Source organism: Durio zibethinus, chromosome 19, assembly GCF_047325235.1.
Source record: "Durio zibethinus cultivar Kanyao isolate XHJ-2024 chromosome 19, ASM4732523v1, whole genome shotgun sequence".
NCBI lineage: Eukaryota > Viridiplantae > Streptophyta > Magnoliopsida > Malvales > Malvaceae > Durio > Durio zibethinus.
In genome coordinates, this window is record NC_143180.1 from 7356995 (window position 1) to 7372968 (window position 15974).

Sequence of the window (15974 nt, forward strand, 5' to 3'; positions counted from 1 at the left end):
ATTGCCATTTCCAAGTCTAGAACACTTTGATCAGTAGATGCCTGGAAATAAAACGACTTAAGACCATGAGTCTTTGTTATGAAATCATATATAAATGATCTGTGGCTATTGAGCTCCAATACCATAGAAGTTCGAGTTTAACCTTTAGTACAAGTGCAAGTGCAAGTACTAATTTACAAACATTTAGCTGCCCCTATTATCTTTAAATGAAATCAGAGAAAATTGTTTTAGCTCAATGTGCAACTCGCCCAATTTAAGATTCTTCCAGCTAGGGTTGAATCAAAAAATGCCACTGGAGCATGGAGTACACTGTGCAGCATGTTAATGAAGAGCTTTTGTGCCGTCCAGAGTCCTGTTACTGCCACTAGCATGGCTCGCACCAAGACACAGAGTAAACTTTCAACAGTAAGTAGTGAATAAACAAGTAATATAAAGTTCATCCCCAGCGTAGTATCTGTTTCATTTGTAGGAGGAGAAGCCCATGCCATCCAATAGTTGCTTGCTATCTGTAATACTTGGAATGATGACTGTGCCAAGAGTATTATTGGAATCAGGACTCCACCTTTCACAGTGGTCAATAGGACCAGTAAACTTCTTTTCCAAGGCTTCTTTTGTATAGTTATAAATAGAAAAAGTTTGTATAGAGTTTGGTACGAGAAAAAGATGCAAGAGAGTTATAAGATTTTATGGGCAGATACCTCATAAGATTATTGAAGATTTACGTCTTATGAGTATGTATATTTGTTTGTAAGTAGACTAAAGGAGACTGAGAGGGTTCACATAAATTTGATGTATGTTTGTAATTCTCTACAACTATTGGATCTTGTTTCTCATCCGCCAAAGTAGGTCGGTCAAACCAAATCACATTAAATTGTTGTTCTTGTGTAATTGACTGATTATTTGATTTTACTTTCGCTAGTGTAATCAGATTAAGACATTTTGGCCTAACAAGTGGTATCAGAACTGAAGGTTCGAGACATGAGAAGAGACAAGTCTAAAGGAGCTCGACTCAATGACGAAGTTCGAGCTCGTGTTTTGAAAATCAATTTGCATGAAGCTTGAAGATACATAAGAGAATATGATTGTCAGACTTTCATTACAAGTAGAGCCAAGCATATCTAACATAAAGACAAATGATTTGATAGAATTTGAGTCAAGGTAGATATTATTAGAAATAATGACTCAAATTTCATAAGAGATCTGTTTAAGATTTATCAAATATTGCTTAATGGACAAGAAGACTTGTAGATAAAGAATTCTAAGAGGAAAGGGATTCTTAATAAGCAAGTTTATATGGTTATAAATAGGTGAAGTCTCTATAAAGTTTGTTATGAGAAAAAGATGTAAGAAGTTGTAAGATTTTTTGGGTAGACACCCAAACTACTAAAAATTTACGTTTTATGAGTGTGTATATTTGTTTGTGAGTAGACTAGAGGAGACTGAGAGAATCCATATAGGTATGATATATGGGTACATCTGGGTATGTGTTTATTTGTATTGAAATGGTGCACATGAGTTTGTGTTTGTTTTGGTTGAGAATATTCCGTAGGACTAGAAGAGATTGAGAGGATCTATGGGTATTAATTGTTGAGTGAGATTGATTTGATGTTTGTTTGTATTTCTATACAACTAGTGGATCTTGTTTCTCAAGTCGATTGGATCGAATCATGTTAAATTATTATTTCTTGTGTGATTGATTGATTATTTGATTTCATTTTCGTTAGTTTGATCAGATTAGGGCTGTTGGACCTAACACAAGTAAGTGTGCATTATTTACCTGAAAGAGCTGTGCCTGTATAAGCATCCATGGCACTAAAAGGGTGTAGATATATATCAGCATCCTGGTAGACTGCAAGGGCAATTTGTATCCTTTGCTTTTGTCCGCCACTCATATTAATCCCTCCTTCTCCAATCTAAGTTAAATCACCACAAGAAAATAGCTCAAAATCCTTTGTCAAAGCACATGCTTTAATTGTTCTGTCATATTTGTTCTTATCATAACGATTGCCAAATAAATGTTCTCCCTGATATTCCCTGACAATATCCATAGCAACTGAGGAACATAAGCCTTTGAACCACTAATCTTTATGGTACCAGACAACTTCTGTATTTCTCCAAGAATGCATGAAAGCAAGCTAGACTTGCCTGACCCTACATTTCCACATATTGCCACCTTCATACCCCTCTTCACTTTTAGTTGCACCCCGTCAAGGGTGGGATTGCTTGGATCAGGGTCCCAGCTGAATTTTCCATTGTCAATTTCTACTTCAAATTCTGTTTGTTCTTTGGGAACATACTTAATGGCATCCTGCTCTATTTCCTCTTCCTGGAGGTAGAAAGCAACTCTATCTCCTGAAACTTTACTCTGTGCTATGACTGAGAGCAGATCAGGTAAACTGAATATAGGATCTTGCAACATTCTGAAAGTAGCTAGTGCAGACAAGACTCTGCCAGCTGTGAGTTGAATCCCCATTAGCATACAAGCCCCAAAAGTCACCACAGAGATAAGCGTTGGTGATCCTCGGAAAATGGAAGTTGAAATTGCTTGCAATCTTTGTGATTCCCATAGCCATTTGTGGTCTACCTTCCTCAAGCTCTCTAGCTTGTGGAGGAACTGACGGTCCCATGCTTGAAGTTTTATAGTCTTCATGTTTCTATGAACTTCTGAATTGGCTTTCACCCTCTTATCTTTCGTATCCATGATCTTAGATTGAAACTTTCTCTGGATTCTTTTTATCGGCAAGTTGCAAGCCATGACTATTAGAGTTGAAGCCAATGTAGCTAAAGACCCCAAACCTAGACTTGTGCGCAAAATGTAGATTGCTAAGGAAATTTGTATAGGCAACATCCATATAATATTTAAGTACCAGATGAAGTCTGTGATTCTTTGGATATCTACGCTCATATAGTTGATGAGCTCTCCACTAGTGTGGCTTTGCCGAGACAGACTGGACAAAACTAGCCCCTTCTTGTATATATGAGATATTAGAGCAGCTCTGAGCCGAAGGCCTAACTGACGTGGCCCAAAGATCCATTGCCTTTCTGCTATTGTCTCAACCATCTTGGCACTTAGAAAGGCCAGTGCAAGAAGGTATCCACTCTCTAATTTCCTTGTTTTCTTCTCAGCTAGGAAGTTCACAAAGTCATCAATCAGATATGGACCAACATATGATGCTCCTGCATTTATCACTGCACACAATGCGTTAATTGCTGCTTTTTTCCTGATGAACAGAAATATTGCTTTGTCTATAGATGGGTTTGTCGAACCCTCTTTCTCCCTAATTTGTTTTAGAATCTGATCAAAGGCAAAGGAGGCAAATTCAGCAGAGTCCTTAACAACAACATCTGGGATGTCATCCTGCTCTAGGGGTTCCTTGGGCCCCAAAGAGAACAATGGATTGAGCCAACAAAAGGTAATGAGTTGAACAGTTGCTGTTCCATGTGGAGATTTCCTTCTTTGTTTTCAACGTTTATCAATTTTTCTACTGAGAGGTGGCTCAGCAATGTTATTTTAGTCAATCAAGACTAAACTTGTCTTCCCTTCTATCGATATAACCAGTAAGAGAAATGACGCAAGGAGACCAATGAAGTTTGCATAATCTAGCATCTTAGATTGCCATGTTCTGCAGTTTTTATGTAGGTATTAAGAACTATGCAGATTATGGACAACAAGAAACTGCAAACCCACCATGTTCTTAGAATCCAAGGAAATCTAATGTGCCTTTCTTTGGGAATCTTGCATACTACAATCAATGCCATGTTCTTAGAATCCAAGGAAATCTAATGTGCCTTTCTTTGGGAATCTTGCATACTACAATCAATGTTACTGCCCATGACATCACTGCCATGATCTCTGATGAGTAAGCTTGAAATGGTGAGTTGCAATGACTGTCAGTCATACTATTTAGCAGATCAGTAGCTTTAGGAAATGAATGCTTAGCAATAAAATGGAGCAAACCACACTAGCTCTGTAAGAAAGGCTGAGTTTTGCACCAATGGGGTAATTTTTCGCCACTTGATCTGCAACCTTCCTTCTGTGTTTGCAAACATTTTTTTGAACAAAATGGAGCAATGTGACTCCAAGGAAGCCAGGTTGCATAATTATGTTGACCGCTTCCCAGAAACAAGGTGATTTTAGCTGCATCCATGTCACTAGGAATTGACGAAACTTCAAGTCTGTCACGCATTAATAGAAAATAGAGCCTGATTTTTTTTTATTTTTTTTTTTTTTTGGAATCAAGAAGGCAAAACAAAAGTATGCTTTTGCAAAAAATATGAAGCGAACCAAGTCCAACAAGACAGGGCTATTATCCTTTAGGTATATCAGTAATCCTACGAAGAAATTAAAGAAATTTAGGAACTGAGGTAACGAACGTCAAGGAACAGCCGTGTACAGCAATGTAAGAGAGTGTTGAACTCTTTGTTCCAATTTCAATAAAAATAAAAATAATAATAACAATAATAAAAGCACGAACACCATGGTGCAGTATCGGGCCTAGTTCATGTGCTTGGTTCGATTCAACCATCATAACTACGGACAACTAAGTTTGAGTAAGGCCAATGATTAATAGATGCAAATCAAGACAAAGTTTTGATCTTCCATTAGAATGCATGTGCATGCATGCATGTCTTGTGCTGCATCTCCCTGCAATTATCTAAGGAGAAGGAGAGTTGAAGGAAAACTGAGATTAAACAGACGTACTTGTTGCAGTCAATGATGTGAACACGTCTTGCAAAACCATGGTTAGCGTCCCTTCAGCTTTGTTTATGAGAAATGAATTCTTTAGTCTGAGAGCGGCACTTATAGTGGAAACAGCAGATGATTAAATTAAATATTCGTGGAGCACAAGAATAAACCTGCAAAGTCAACAACAGGAAATTTTAATTATAAATGTGTGTTTTTTTCCTGTAATGAAGGTGGGATATGACGTTATAGTTTGTTGATAATGGTTCTTTGGCTGGTTCGGTGAGCTGGTGCTGCTGTTTTCTAGTGATTTTATACCGTAGAAAGCAAGTAAGAGAAGCATCTAGGAAACTCGATGATGGAGATGGGGTATTCTCTAACAAAGAAGTTTTAAAGGCGCAGAGAGAGCATCTCAACTTTAAAATCCAACCACGCCCCCCCACCACATATTGCTGGGATAAGATTGGAATTACTCAATTCTAGACTTAATTATTTTCATGGAGACTTGAGAATCCCTCGGAAATCACTTGCTTGTCAATCTTAATCATACTTTGAAGGTTCAGTTGACATTTTAGAACGTTGATCATAATGTGGGCGAACACCTCAACTATGCTAATAGTTAATTAATGTCGGATAAGCCAATTGATTAAGTTTTAAAAAATCAAAAAAAATTAAAAATTAATTTAAATTTATAATATTTGGTTTTGTTTTAATCGTTTTTTTATTCGATTAAATTTATTTAAATACTAAATATTATTGTTAGATTCAGATTAAATTTTAGATTGAAAAATAAAAAAACTAAAAATATTCAAATAAAATTGAATTATATATTTTTATTAATTTTTTAAATTTTTATAAAATAAAAATAATTATTTTATATCTAAATTTATTCGGAATCTTTTACTTTCTTATTATTTGCACTTTCTATTTTTACTTTTTTTTTTCTTTATACGCTTCTCATCTCTTGCTTTTTATTAACTTAAACGTCCAAACGTCCAAACGTGCCTCACCCTTCTCTTTATAAGTCACTCTGGCTTTCAAATCAAATCACCGAACCAACTTCCCAACAACGTTAGGTGGCTTCTAAGTTTATATCAGTTTATTTTGACTCAAATTAGTCTGCCCAAATTGTCCTGCAGTGTACCAATTAAGTTTCTGAATTATTTCACCTTCAATATATTATTTCTTTCTGCATGTGCATGTAGCACTATATAATATGTCAATATCTTTAACTATTTCAAGTGAAGTTTTTATTTTTTAATAATTAATATAAATAAATAAATTTTAAAGTAAAATATAGTGTAAAGTAATAATTGGTTAAATTATGTAACAGATATATGTACTTTAATTAAATGGTAGAATTAATCATTTTATTTTCATGTGTTTGAATTAGATCTTTATACTTTATTTAATTATCAAATTTAATCAAATTAATAATGATTTAAACTTTTTTTATCTAAATTAATGATATAATATTTTAACTTTTCTAACGTAGCATTTTTGTTTACGCGACGTTTGACTTTACAAACGTATAAAATCCATATAGTCAAAGATGACGATGTAACAAAATTTTTTCATACATCATCATTTTTCCACGCCAGTTTTTCTCAAATTATATAACTTATTTTTATATTTTGGTTAAATGGTAGAATTAATCATTCTACCTTAATATGTATTTAAATTTGATCTTTGTACATTAATTAATTATTGAATTTAATATTTGATCTAAAATAAATAAAATAAAACAAAATAAAAGATAAAAAAATTTTCAATGCAAATAGGTTGAGTCATAAACAAAGTCAATACATCGGTTAACACGCGAGTTGCATTAGACCTATTTTTTAAAATGATACCATTTCAACTTGTTATAAAAACAAAAACAAAAAAATTATTTTTTTAATTTTTTTTTCTCCTCTCTCATCCTTGTTTTCCTTTTACTTTTCTTTACAAGTTTTATTCAATGAACTCATATTTTAATCAAATATAAGATTTGACCTAAAATAAATAAAATAAAACTAAAAAAAAAAAAAAAAAACTTTTCAATACAAATAAGTTGAGTCATAAACAAAATCAATATATGAGTTAACATGTAAGTTGTATCAGACCTATCTTCTTAAATGATACCGTTTCAACTTGTTATAAAAACAAAACAAAAAAATTTTATTTTTGTTATTTTTCTTTTATCTCCTCTTTCATCCTTGTTTTCCTTTTACTTTTTTTTACAAATTTTATTCAATGAACTCATATTTCAATGAGATTTCTAAAAACTAGTGATTAAAAAATTCAACATTTATAGAAAAAATTTATCTTAAAAATCATCAATACCCAAAAATTGATTACTATCGAATTCTTAAAATTTTTCCAAGTCAATCTTTCCAAAACAATTTTCATATTTTCCTTATTTTTTCAATTTTCATTTTTTTGTTTTTTTTTTACACTTTAACTTTTTTACTTTCACTAACTAAACAATAAATAATAAATAAAATACTTTTACACCTTTAAGTTTAGGCTTAAAATCTAATTTCATAATTAAACACAATTTATCCAAAAACGATTTTAGAATCCAATATCGAGATAAAAATCAAAACTCATTTAATATTGAAAAAATTTTCAAAAAATATAGAATGTTTACAATTGCTTTTATTGTTGATTGTATATCTTGGTTTATTAATTATGAGCTTTTTAATCTAACTTTTACATTTCTATCATTTTAAAAAATTTTATTATTATCTATTTTTTATATTTCAAAATATTAAAAATAGAAATTAACAAAAATAAATAAATAAATAAAAGATATAATTATGTTAGGTTTATAATTTAATTTGAGATTAACATAATTTATCAAATTAAGTTCAATTAATAATTCAAATATCCAAAAAAATTATCTAAATATGAAAAATATGTCACGGTTGAAATAAGAATTTATGTTTTTTATTTATTAATTTAGGTCAAATTTTAAATTCGATAATTAATTAATGTATAGAAATCAAGTTTAAAAGCATATTAAAGTAAAAGAACTAACTCCACCATTTAACCTAACTATAGATAAGAACAGTATAATTTAAAAAAAATTGGCGTAGAAAAATGATAACGTGTTAAAAAATTTGTCACGCCATCATCTTTAACTACGTAAATTTTACAAGTCAGCAAAGTTAACAGTCACATAAACAAAAATATCACGTCAAAAAAGTTAAAATAACATGTCATCAATTTTAATAGAAAAAGTTTAAATTATTAATAATTTGATTAAATTCAATAATTAAATAAAATATAGGGATCCAATTTAAAAACATTGAGGTGAAGAGACTTATTCCCCCGTTTAACTAATACTATGTATGGATTGAGCGAATGAATGAAGGGAAGGAAAGAAAAAAAATTCTAACAACTATTGAGATATGTATATCTGATGTATAATTTGACCATCAACTTTTAGTTATCAAATTTGCTAATTTATAAACTTTCGAGCATTCCAGCAATCAAAATTTATTTCATTTTCAATCAAATTTGCATAAGTTAAAAAAGATGAAGAGCTTTAATTCAGTAAGCTTTCTTTTTACTTTTGATCTTGAAGTTTAATTATCATTCAATTGTTCTTGACAATTCTCTGCATTTCCAATCCGTTACTTTTGCTATTTTACAGTTTCAACTAGACGTCTTTTGATCCAATCTCAACCGGTTAACTGGCTTGGATGAAGATTACCAAAACCACACTTCAAAACTTTGTTAACTTAAAGTACAAAATTGACACTCCATTGATCTAATATGATTGAAAATAGTTTCAACACATTCTTATTAAAGGAAAAAAATAAATTAAAAAAAAAAAAAGGAACTATCTCCGTTAGTTGTCCCTTAAAATGGACTTTCTTTTTTGTGTCAATTCTTAGGATGGACTTAAAAACATGAATGTTAATATATGTTGTTTTGATTTATTATTGATTCATAGCCATTTTATGGATTATTTTAATGTAAATTTTGGATTAAGGACTATAATTTTTCAATCCACAATCCATGCATTCCTCTCACATCTCTAATTCTCTAACCATCCCCCAATAAACTCCTGAAAACCACACAATGATGAGTGTATCCTAAGCACAACAAAAATGAACAAGCATAAGAATAAAAACACCTGGGAAAAGAAATTTTCGAAAATTACAGAGGAAGCAACGACAATGTCTCCAACAGAACTAATTACTATCTAGTAGCTAGATCATATAACCGGCTGTCCGGTCGATTGCCAAAGTGCATCCAGGAAGATCTGACCATCCTTTTGCCACTTTCAACAACTGTTGTGGAACTTCTTTATGTAGTCTAGTATTATTATGCATTGCCATACCTCAAGTGTCATGGATTTTTCATTGAAAGCAGCAAAATTTGCTTTGGGGTGCTTCGCGTACTTGTTTCTGTTGCAATATCTGTTTCTTGACTGCTTCAGATCCTTTCTCCAATAAAGCAGGTACCTCAAGAATCTGTAAACTGATAGAATGCGTTAGCATAGGTCGAAAGCAGAAAGAAATAAAGTTTCCAACATGGACCAGAAATTATGCTCAGCAAAGATCATCATATCGAACAGTTTCTAATCAAATAATAAGAGATAACTGCAGAATAATAGCACCTAATAAAACATTAGAATATTGTTATGAGAGTTAAATAGTTGAGAAATCCCTGCATTTCTTACAAGTTTACCTTTAAAATGAGATCTTTAAAGCATTGATGCACATTTTCTCTAGTTTTAGAGCTGCATTCAAGAAAAGAACATTTATGTTCCTGTGCAAGAGCCATACCCTCTTCTCTAGTAACAGCCCTTTCACTGTCCTGAAAATGGCACATTGCTCATTCATAAGAAATCAGATACCTTTCAAAGCACACAAAATTAAGTTTACAAAGTGAAGTTGTATGCATCTATTTTAAAGATTCAGATGATTGATTAAGCATATTCATCAGGGGTGTTGAAGTATATATTCAGTTACATGTACTCTGGCAGAAAAGAAACAATAATAATTTTGGAGCACTTACCCTGTCAACTTTATTTCCAACCAGAAATTTGATGCATTCATGATTGGTGGAGTAGAGCTCGACTTCCTTTGCCCAAATTTCGGACAGGTTGGTGAAGGTTTCTCGCCGTGTCACATCATAGACTTTAAACAACAAAGAAATTAGGATTCAAGTCCCCATAATTTAGCTACATAAGCAGAAATAACATCATAATAGTCTCCACAACTATTAACAATACTTCTTAAACAAGAAAGTATTGAACTATTTTGATCATATGATGATTAAAGTACTTAGAAATACTCAGAATATATGCAGCCAAAAAAGAGGAAATGAACCCAGAATGCCACAACATGTTGTTTAGGCTGCTTTCTAGACTATGACATAGACTTTATCCTCAATAGATAATATTGGTTGTATTTTGAATAAAAGATAAGAAAGCACAATTATCTTAAAAAAAGAGAAGATTTTTACAGAAAATAATAATAAGGCTATTAACTTAATTCTTCATCTACTTCTAAATGTACTAAACAGATGTTTAAATCTTCCACAAACCTCTTTGAAATTTTATAAGAAAAAATATAATGAAAATAGAAATATTTCATCAGACTAGTTAAGAAGTATTTAGATATTCCACACATTTTGTATGGTAAAGTGGGGTCAGTATTTTCTAACTCCGTGGAACAAGAATGACTATTCCACAATGAAAAACAAAATTTTCTTTTTAGACTAATATTTATTAATCAAATATGATATCTGAGTTCAAAGCTTAAATAGATGAGAAATCCAATAAGCAAAGTGACACTTGGTTAACCAAACAGTTGCATGATAAAAGCACCAGCATGCATGAGGTTAATGGTAAAATACTACATATACAAGGCTTCAAGGATCTTGGATAACGGAACTATGAGGGGAAGAACATGCACATAAGACTAAGAATAGATGATGTGAAGTGTCATCCATTCACATATGCCATCAAGCATCAGCTTGATTATTGATGTCCATTACTTGTTAGAAAAAAAAAAAAACAATTACCATATCAAATTACAAGCTACAAAGGAAAATCCAAATTCAGCAAACTATAATTACCTACAAATATTCTGGATTAAATGTTTCATATTTGCAAGGACATACCAAGGATAATCCCATGGGCACCCCTATAGTAAGAGCTAGTTAATGTTCCAAATCTCTCCTGACCAGCTGCAATAAGTAAAAGATATTCTCAACATGAGAACTAGGTGCATAATAAATTCCCGGCTCTAGTTCCACAATAATGAAAGTTAAGATTAGCCTGTAGAAAGAAATAAACTCATACTGAACATCAGAAATGATATTGGATAGACACTTTCCTTCTAAAGTACAAGGGGCATATCCGAGTTTAGAGGCTAAGTTTCTGCTATTATTAACTCATAGTGTAGATCTGCAGTCATTGGACTCTTTATTGATGAATATTCCACATTTAAATCATCTAAATGAAAAAATCAATATTATGGAAACCATGATGTTGGAGATTTAAGTTTATATCCAAGGTGTACTAGGGTAAAAAAAAAGATCATAAACAACATAAACTTACATGCACACCTTTGCACACGCACATACATACTTGTATGCAAAAGAACAGAACATTTAATCATGCCTTTGATGTCACCAGACAGAGAAAAATGTTTAAGAAAAAAGTTCATTTGTCCCTAAAATGCTGGAGATATGAGAATGAAGCTTCTTGCAATTGTATCCTTTTTTATTGAGTACCCAAGCATTCGTATTATACACAAGTCCACATAATTGTTATAATAGATCAACAACAATGAGCTGTCCCACCCAAAAAAAGTGATATAATACCACACAAGAAAATTAACAGTGCCTGTGATATTAGTACATCAGTAAACAAACCTTAGTTGCTCTTTGCTGCAACAGTTTGAATATATGTCAAACAGCTGGTTCCATTCTAGCATTGACATCATTTTGAATTAAAAATTTCTTTCACTTTATTATTAATGAAAATGATGCATTTATATCAATATATAAGCAGGTATACTTCCTATAAATATGATACACGACAGGTCTTGGTTGAGGCTTCTCACTAACCCATCTGCAACCCTTTCAGAAATAATTCTTGTAATATTCTTTCACTAACACCATGCAAGCAGGATCTCAGTTCATAAATATTAGCATTTACAGCTCCAATGAGAAATATAAGAGAACCCATTATTAGAAGGTACCCAGCTGTATAATATGCTACTGAGACTTCCAGCTATATGTTTCTAGTTATATAAATCCATCTTTTGCGCTGCATCTTATGAAGGGCACCCTTTCCAGTAACTGTTTGGCCAACATTTACTTTTTCTGTAACCTTAAAACCTGCTTCCTTCTGTTCCAACAATGTAGCAGCACATCCAACACAAAGCATACCATTGCCTCACATAAGCACTCATCAATGCTACCTTCACTCCCCTGGACACAAGATCAGTCCAATACCCTAGAGCAGCAGTGGCATCAGAATTATAGGCTTAACAATTATTTCATCCTTGCTTCAATATCTCAGAGTTCCTTTCAACATTTGCTGTAGTATCTATTTTTTTTTTTCTGATCATCAGTATATTAATCCTATCCGTTCAACTTTTTTCTTAAATCGTCCTAGATGTCCTTTTTCTTGCAACTTAATAGATAAGCTTCTTTGCTCCCTAGGACCCATCAGCGCATGCAACACTTGCACATCACGCCTCAGATGCAGTCGTTATATTCCTACTACATGATTCAGCAGTATATAACAACAGAAGTTTAGCCTTGATAATAATTGCACAATTACCGGGAAATATCTAAAACCCTTTTACTAGCAATTCCCCGAAGTTGTATATTGGCCCATCAGGCATTCAACTAAAATCAGATTCTAAACATCAAGTAGCATATCAGATTCCAAAGTGAATTTTTCTGCTTCCAGAAGCTCTTCGAATCATTTATTACTAAACTTCTGAGAACTTACATATATTGCTAATTCCTCTTCTCATAATCATTTTGATTCAAAGATCAAAGTGACACATCCTTGAGATAATCAAAATATTATCAAACATCCTTCAAATTCCCGGTTGTTTCTAACAAGGATGAAAACCATTCTGACCCTTTTTCTCAATGAAGACTCCAAAGGAGTGCAGCAAAACTAATCAGTACCATGCAAAAACAGGTGTGTAACTATTAACTAACAAGATGCAAAAGGTATTCAGACAATGAAATACTATCAAGATCCATGCAGTGTATAGGTCTAAGCAAAAATTAGTTGCAAATTGTTGGCAATAGCCATCAATTACCTGTGTCCCAAATTGTAAGTTTCAATCTTTTCCCACCAATTGTGACCATCTTGATTTTGAAATCCACCCCTGGAGATATTCAAAACAACAAACAACGCTTAATAAACATCATACATAAAAGTTTAGAACACATACACTGCGGTACAACTAATTTTGAAAGCTTAATAAAAATCATACAAAAAAGCTTAATTTATGTGTTATCTTCAAATCTTATTCTGTTTAATAACAAGTTCTAAGCGAGTCATTACGAGTGCAAACCTTTGCCATAACAGGTGGATCCTATAATGACCAGGAAAGGGCTCAAGACCATAGTGCAAAATTGTTTCAAGGAAAACTAAAATAATTTTCATGCCTAGTTTTTACAGTTATCTACCCAGTTGCAATTGCCTGTACTGTTCATACGTCCACTGTTTCATTATGCTAATTGAACTAAAACAACCTAAAGCACGGAGTCAATTTCCCGAAAATTATAAGGCTAAGCTTCTTATAAGCACTGAGAAGATATCCATTTTAACTTGAATGAAACAAAATTACACTCTGAACAAAACAATTTCACCTAAGTTTATTCTTTTTTGGTTTACCTCTCAACTCCCATCCCTTCTTTCATTCCTTTTACCCTTATATCAAACTTCCTAAATACATTCAAAGGAAAAAAAAGCATTGATTCTAATTCCTTCTCTTGAATCTCTTGCCAACCCAATACATAAAAACAACCACTTTCATTCATTTCATTTCTTTTTTAAAAGGGTTTAAAGATACAAAAAGAATATATATATATATATATGAATATCAAATAAAAGAAAACTCAAAGTAAATTCTGGGTGTGAATCCCAAAGCCAAAACCAAAAAGCAAGAACAAAAACATAGCAAAAAAGAGTTGAAATAAAAGAGTAGAGTAGTTACCAATGGTAGGAGAAAGATCATGAACAAAGTTGGAGATGAAAGTAACAAGTAAACTACTTTTGCCAACACCAGAATCACCAATCAAAAGTATTTTAAATGAATAATCATACTTGTTATTCCCTCCTCCCTTCGAAGAAGAAAAACCCAACATTTTTTAAAGTACAAAAAAAAGAAAATCTTTTTTTTTAATCTTTCTCGTTTAAAGATGGGTTCTTTTTGTATTCTTCTCTGTTCATCAACAAAAAGAAACTAGAAAAAAAAAAAACCAAGAAAGATCAAAAAGAGGAACAAAATAAGGAAATTTCCTCAGGTGGTAGTAGACATAGACAATGGTGGGGTTGGCGGGTAGTGTTTATTAACAGTTGCCCGAAGAAAGATTGTACAGCAAAATATCAAAAATTAAAAAAAAAAATGCCTAGCCGGATTTTTGGCATTAAGTAGTTTGTCTTCACGTCACTTAACTATGCTGCTTTTACGGGAACTCTTATCAATTCTCAAGTTTCATTCCATGGAGGTTACCTCCTTGTCACTTTGCATGAACATGACGGGCATGCGGCTATCTAAGTTACATCGAAAATTTGACAAAAATCCGTTATGAATGTTTTAAAGATTTAAAAAACTTAATGATTATTTAAAAATAAAGAATTTAGTTGAAATGATATTAAAGTTAAAATTAAAAAATTATGAATTTAAAAAATTTATGCACCTAATATTGCTTTTTGTCATATTCGTATAAGAATAAAAAGGCTCAAAATAAATTAAAAAGTTAAAAAAAAATAATAGGATGAACTGATTTTTAAATTTTAAATTAAAAAGTTTAGTTGAATTAATTAAATTATTAATTTAAATTAAAAATTTGAGTCGGGTTGATTTTAAAATTTTTACAATTTGTCATATTTTTAGATTAAGGATAACAATTAAATTAAGGTAAAAATAATAAAAAAGCTTATGAACTTTATCATTTTATTTAAATAAATATTTATATCTTTATTATACTTAAATAAATTTTTAAATTTTAATTTACATCCAAATAAATTTTTAAATTTTAATTTATATTTAAATAAATTTGTAACCTTTAATTTGTACCTAAATAAATATTTAACATAAATCAATCTATCATTTAAATTAAAAATTTATTTAGATATATTACAAATAAATAAATTTTTGTGACAATTTTTTAATAACGTTTCATTAATAAACATTATTAGCTTTCGTGTTTTCACAATCATAACAACGTTTATTTAACAAACACTACTAAATTTGAGTATAACAACATTTATAAAATAAAACACTGCTAATCATTACAATTTTACGGTGTTTAAGTAGAAAAAACGCTGCTAAAATGTCCTCAAATTTTATTTAAATGAAAATATAATTTTCTCAAAACTCGTTTAAAGTCTAAACGGCAAGGTGTTAGTTATTTAGCTGTTAGTGAACGCCGCCAATTTTCCTTTTTACAAGCTCATTACGTTTGTGTAATAAACGCTACAAAATCTTCTTATAACAGCATTTATAGTATAAAATTTTCAGCATTTGCAGCAATTTAGAAACAAAAGTTCTTCTAAATTTAGTGGCATAACATATTAAAATATACTGTTTAATAGTATTTAGTGGCGTTTGTGCCCCCAAATTAAGACTAAAATTTCGACCCCCATAACACTTCTGTTCTTTTCTCTCCCAAAGCTTATCATCAGAGCCCAGTTTAGTTTTTTTTTTTTCTTTTTTTCCTGTTTAATTTTCCTGTTCTAGCTTAAACTTTACGTTTCTTCTTTTTTTCTTTCGAATTTTGAGCACAAATTTTGAACTGAAACCCATTCGAAAGCTCAAACTTGAGACCCATTCGAATCCATCTTCTCCAGTGGACCACCGCCAACCAGCCTGTTGTTCGGAGCTAAGCGGCAACCTCCGATACCACAACCACCTTCTTCGGTTAAGCATCACTGGCCAACTCTTCCAACCCTTTCTGGTATGCTCTTCCTCAGCCCCTTTCTGGTATATAGTAATATATGGAAGTTTTCAGAAAGCTTTGGAAGTTTTCAGAAAGCTTGAGAAGTTTTCAGCTTCTACGAAATGTGTAATAAGCATATTTTCTTTCT

At 31.7% G+C, this 15974-nt stretch overlaps 1 protein-coding gene and 1 pseudogene across 4 annotated transcripts; both read right to left on the bottom strand.

Moving 5' to 3' along the window:
* Positions 1-1769: 1769 nt before the first annotated feature.
* LOC149513410 (ABC transporter C family member 9 pseudogene) lies at positions 1770-3759 on the bottom strand (annotated as a pseudogene).
* A 4880-nt stretch (positions 3760-8639) lies between these two features.
* LOC111310359 (ras-related protein RABC2a-like) lies at positions 8640-14243 on the bottom strand. 4 transcript variants are annotated; one of them, XM_022909747.2, is made up of 6 exons: positions 13879-14231; positions 12976-13044; positions 10808-10873; positions 9698-9819; positions 9368-9496; positions 8640-9157 (listed from the first exon to the last, which is right to left on the bottom strand). In XM_022909747.2, the coding sequence occupies exons 1-6, from the start codon at positions 14027-14029 to the stop codon at positions 9143-9145; spliced, it is 552 nt and encodes a 183-aa protein (XP_022765482.1). In that variant the 5' UTR covers positions 14030-14231; the 3' UTR covers positions 8640-9142. The 4 variants fall into 4 exon arrangements, with proteins under 4 accessions (XP_022765482.1, XP_022765480.2, XP_089604639.1 ...); XM_022909745.2 differs by having other exon boundaries at positions 8640-9150; positions 13879-14209; XM_089748513.1 differs by lacking the exon at positions 9368-9496 and having other exon boundaries at positions 8640-9150; positions 13879-14243.
* Between the last annotated feature and the right edge of the window lie 1731 nt (positions 14244-15974).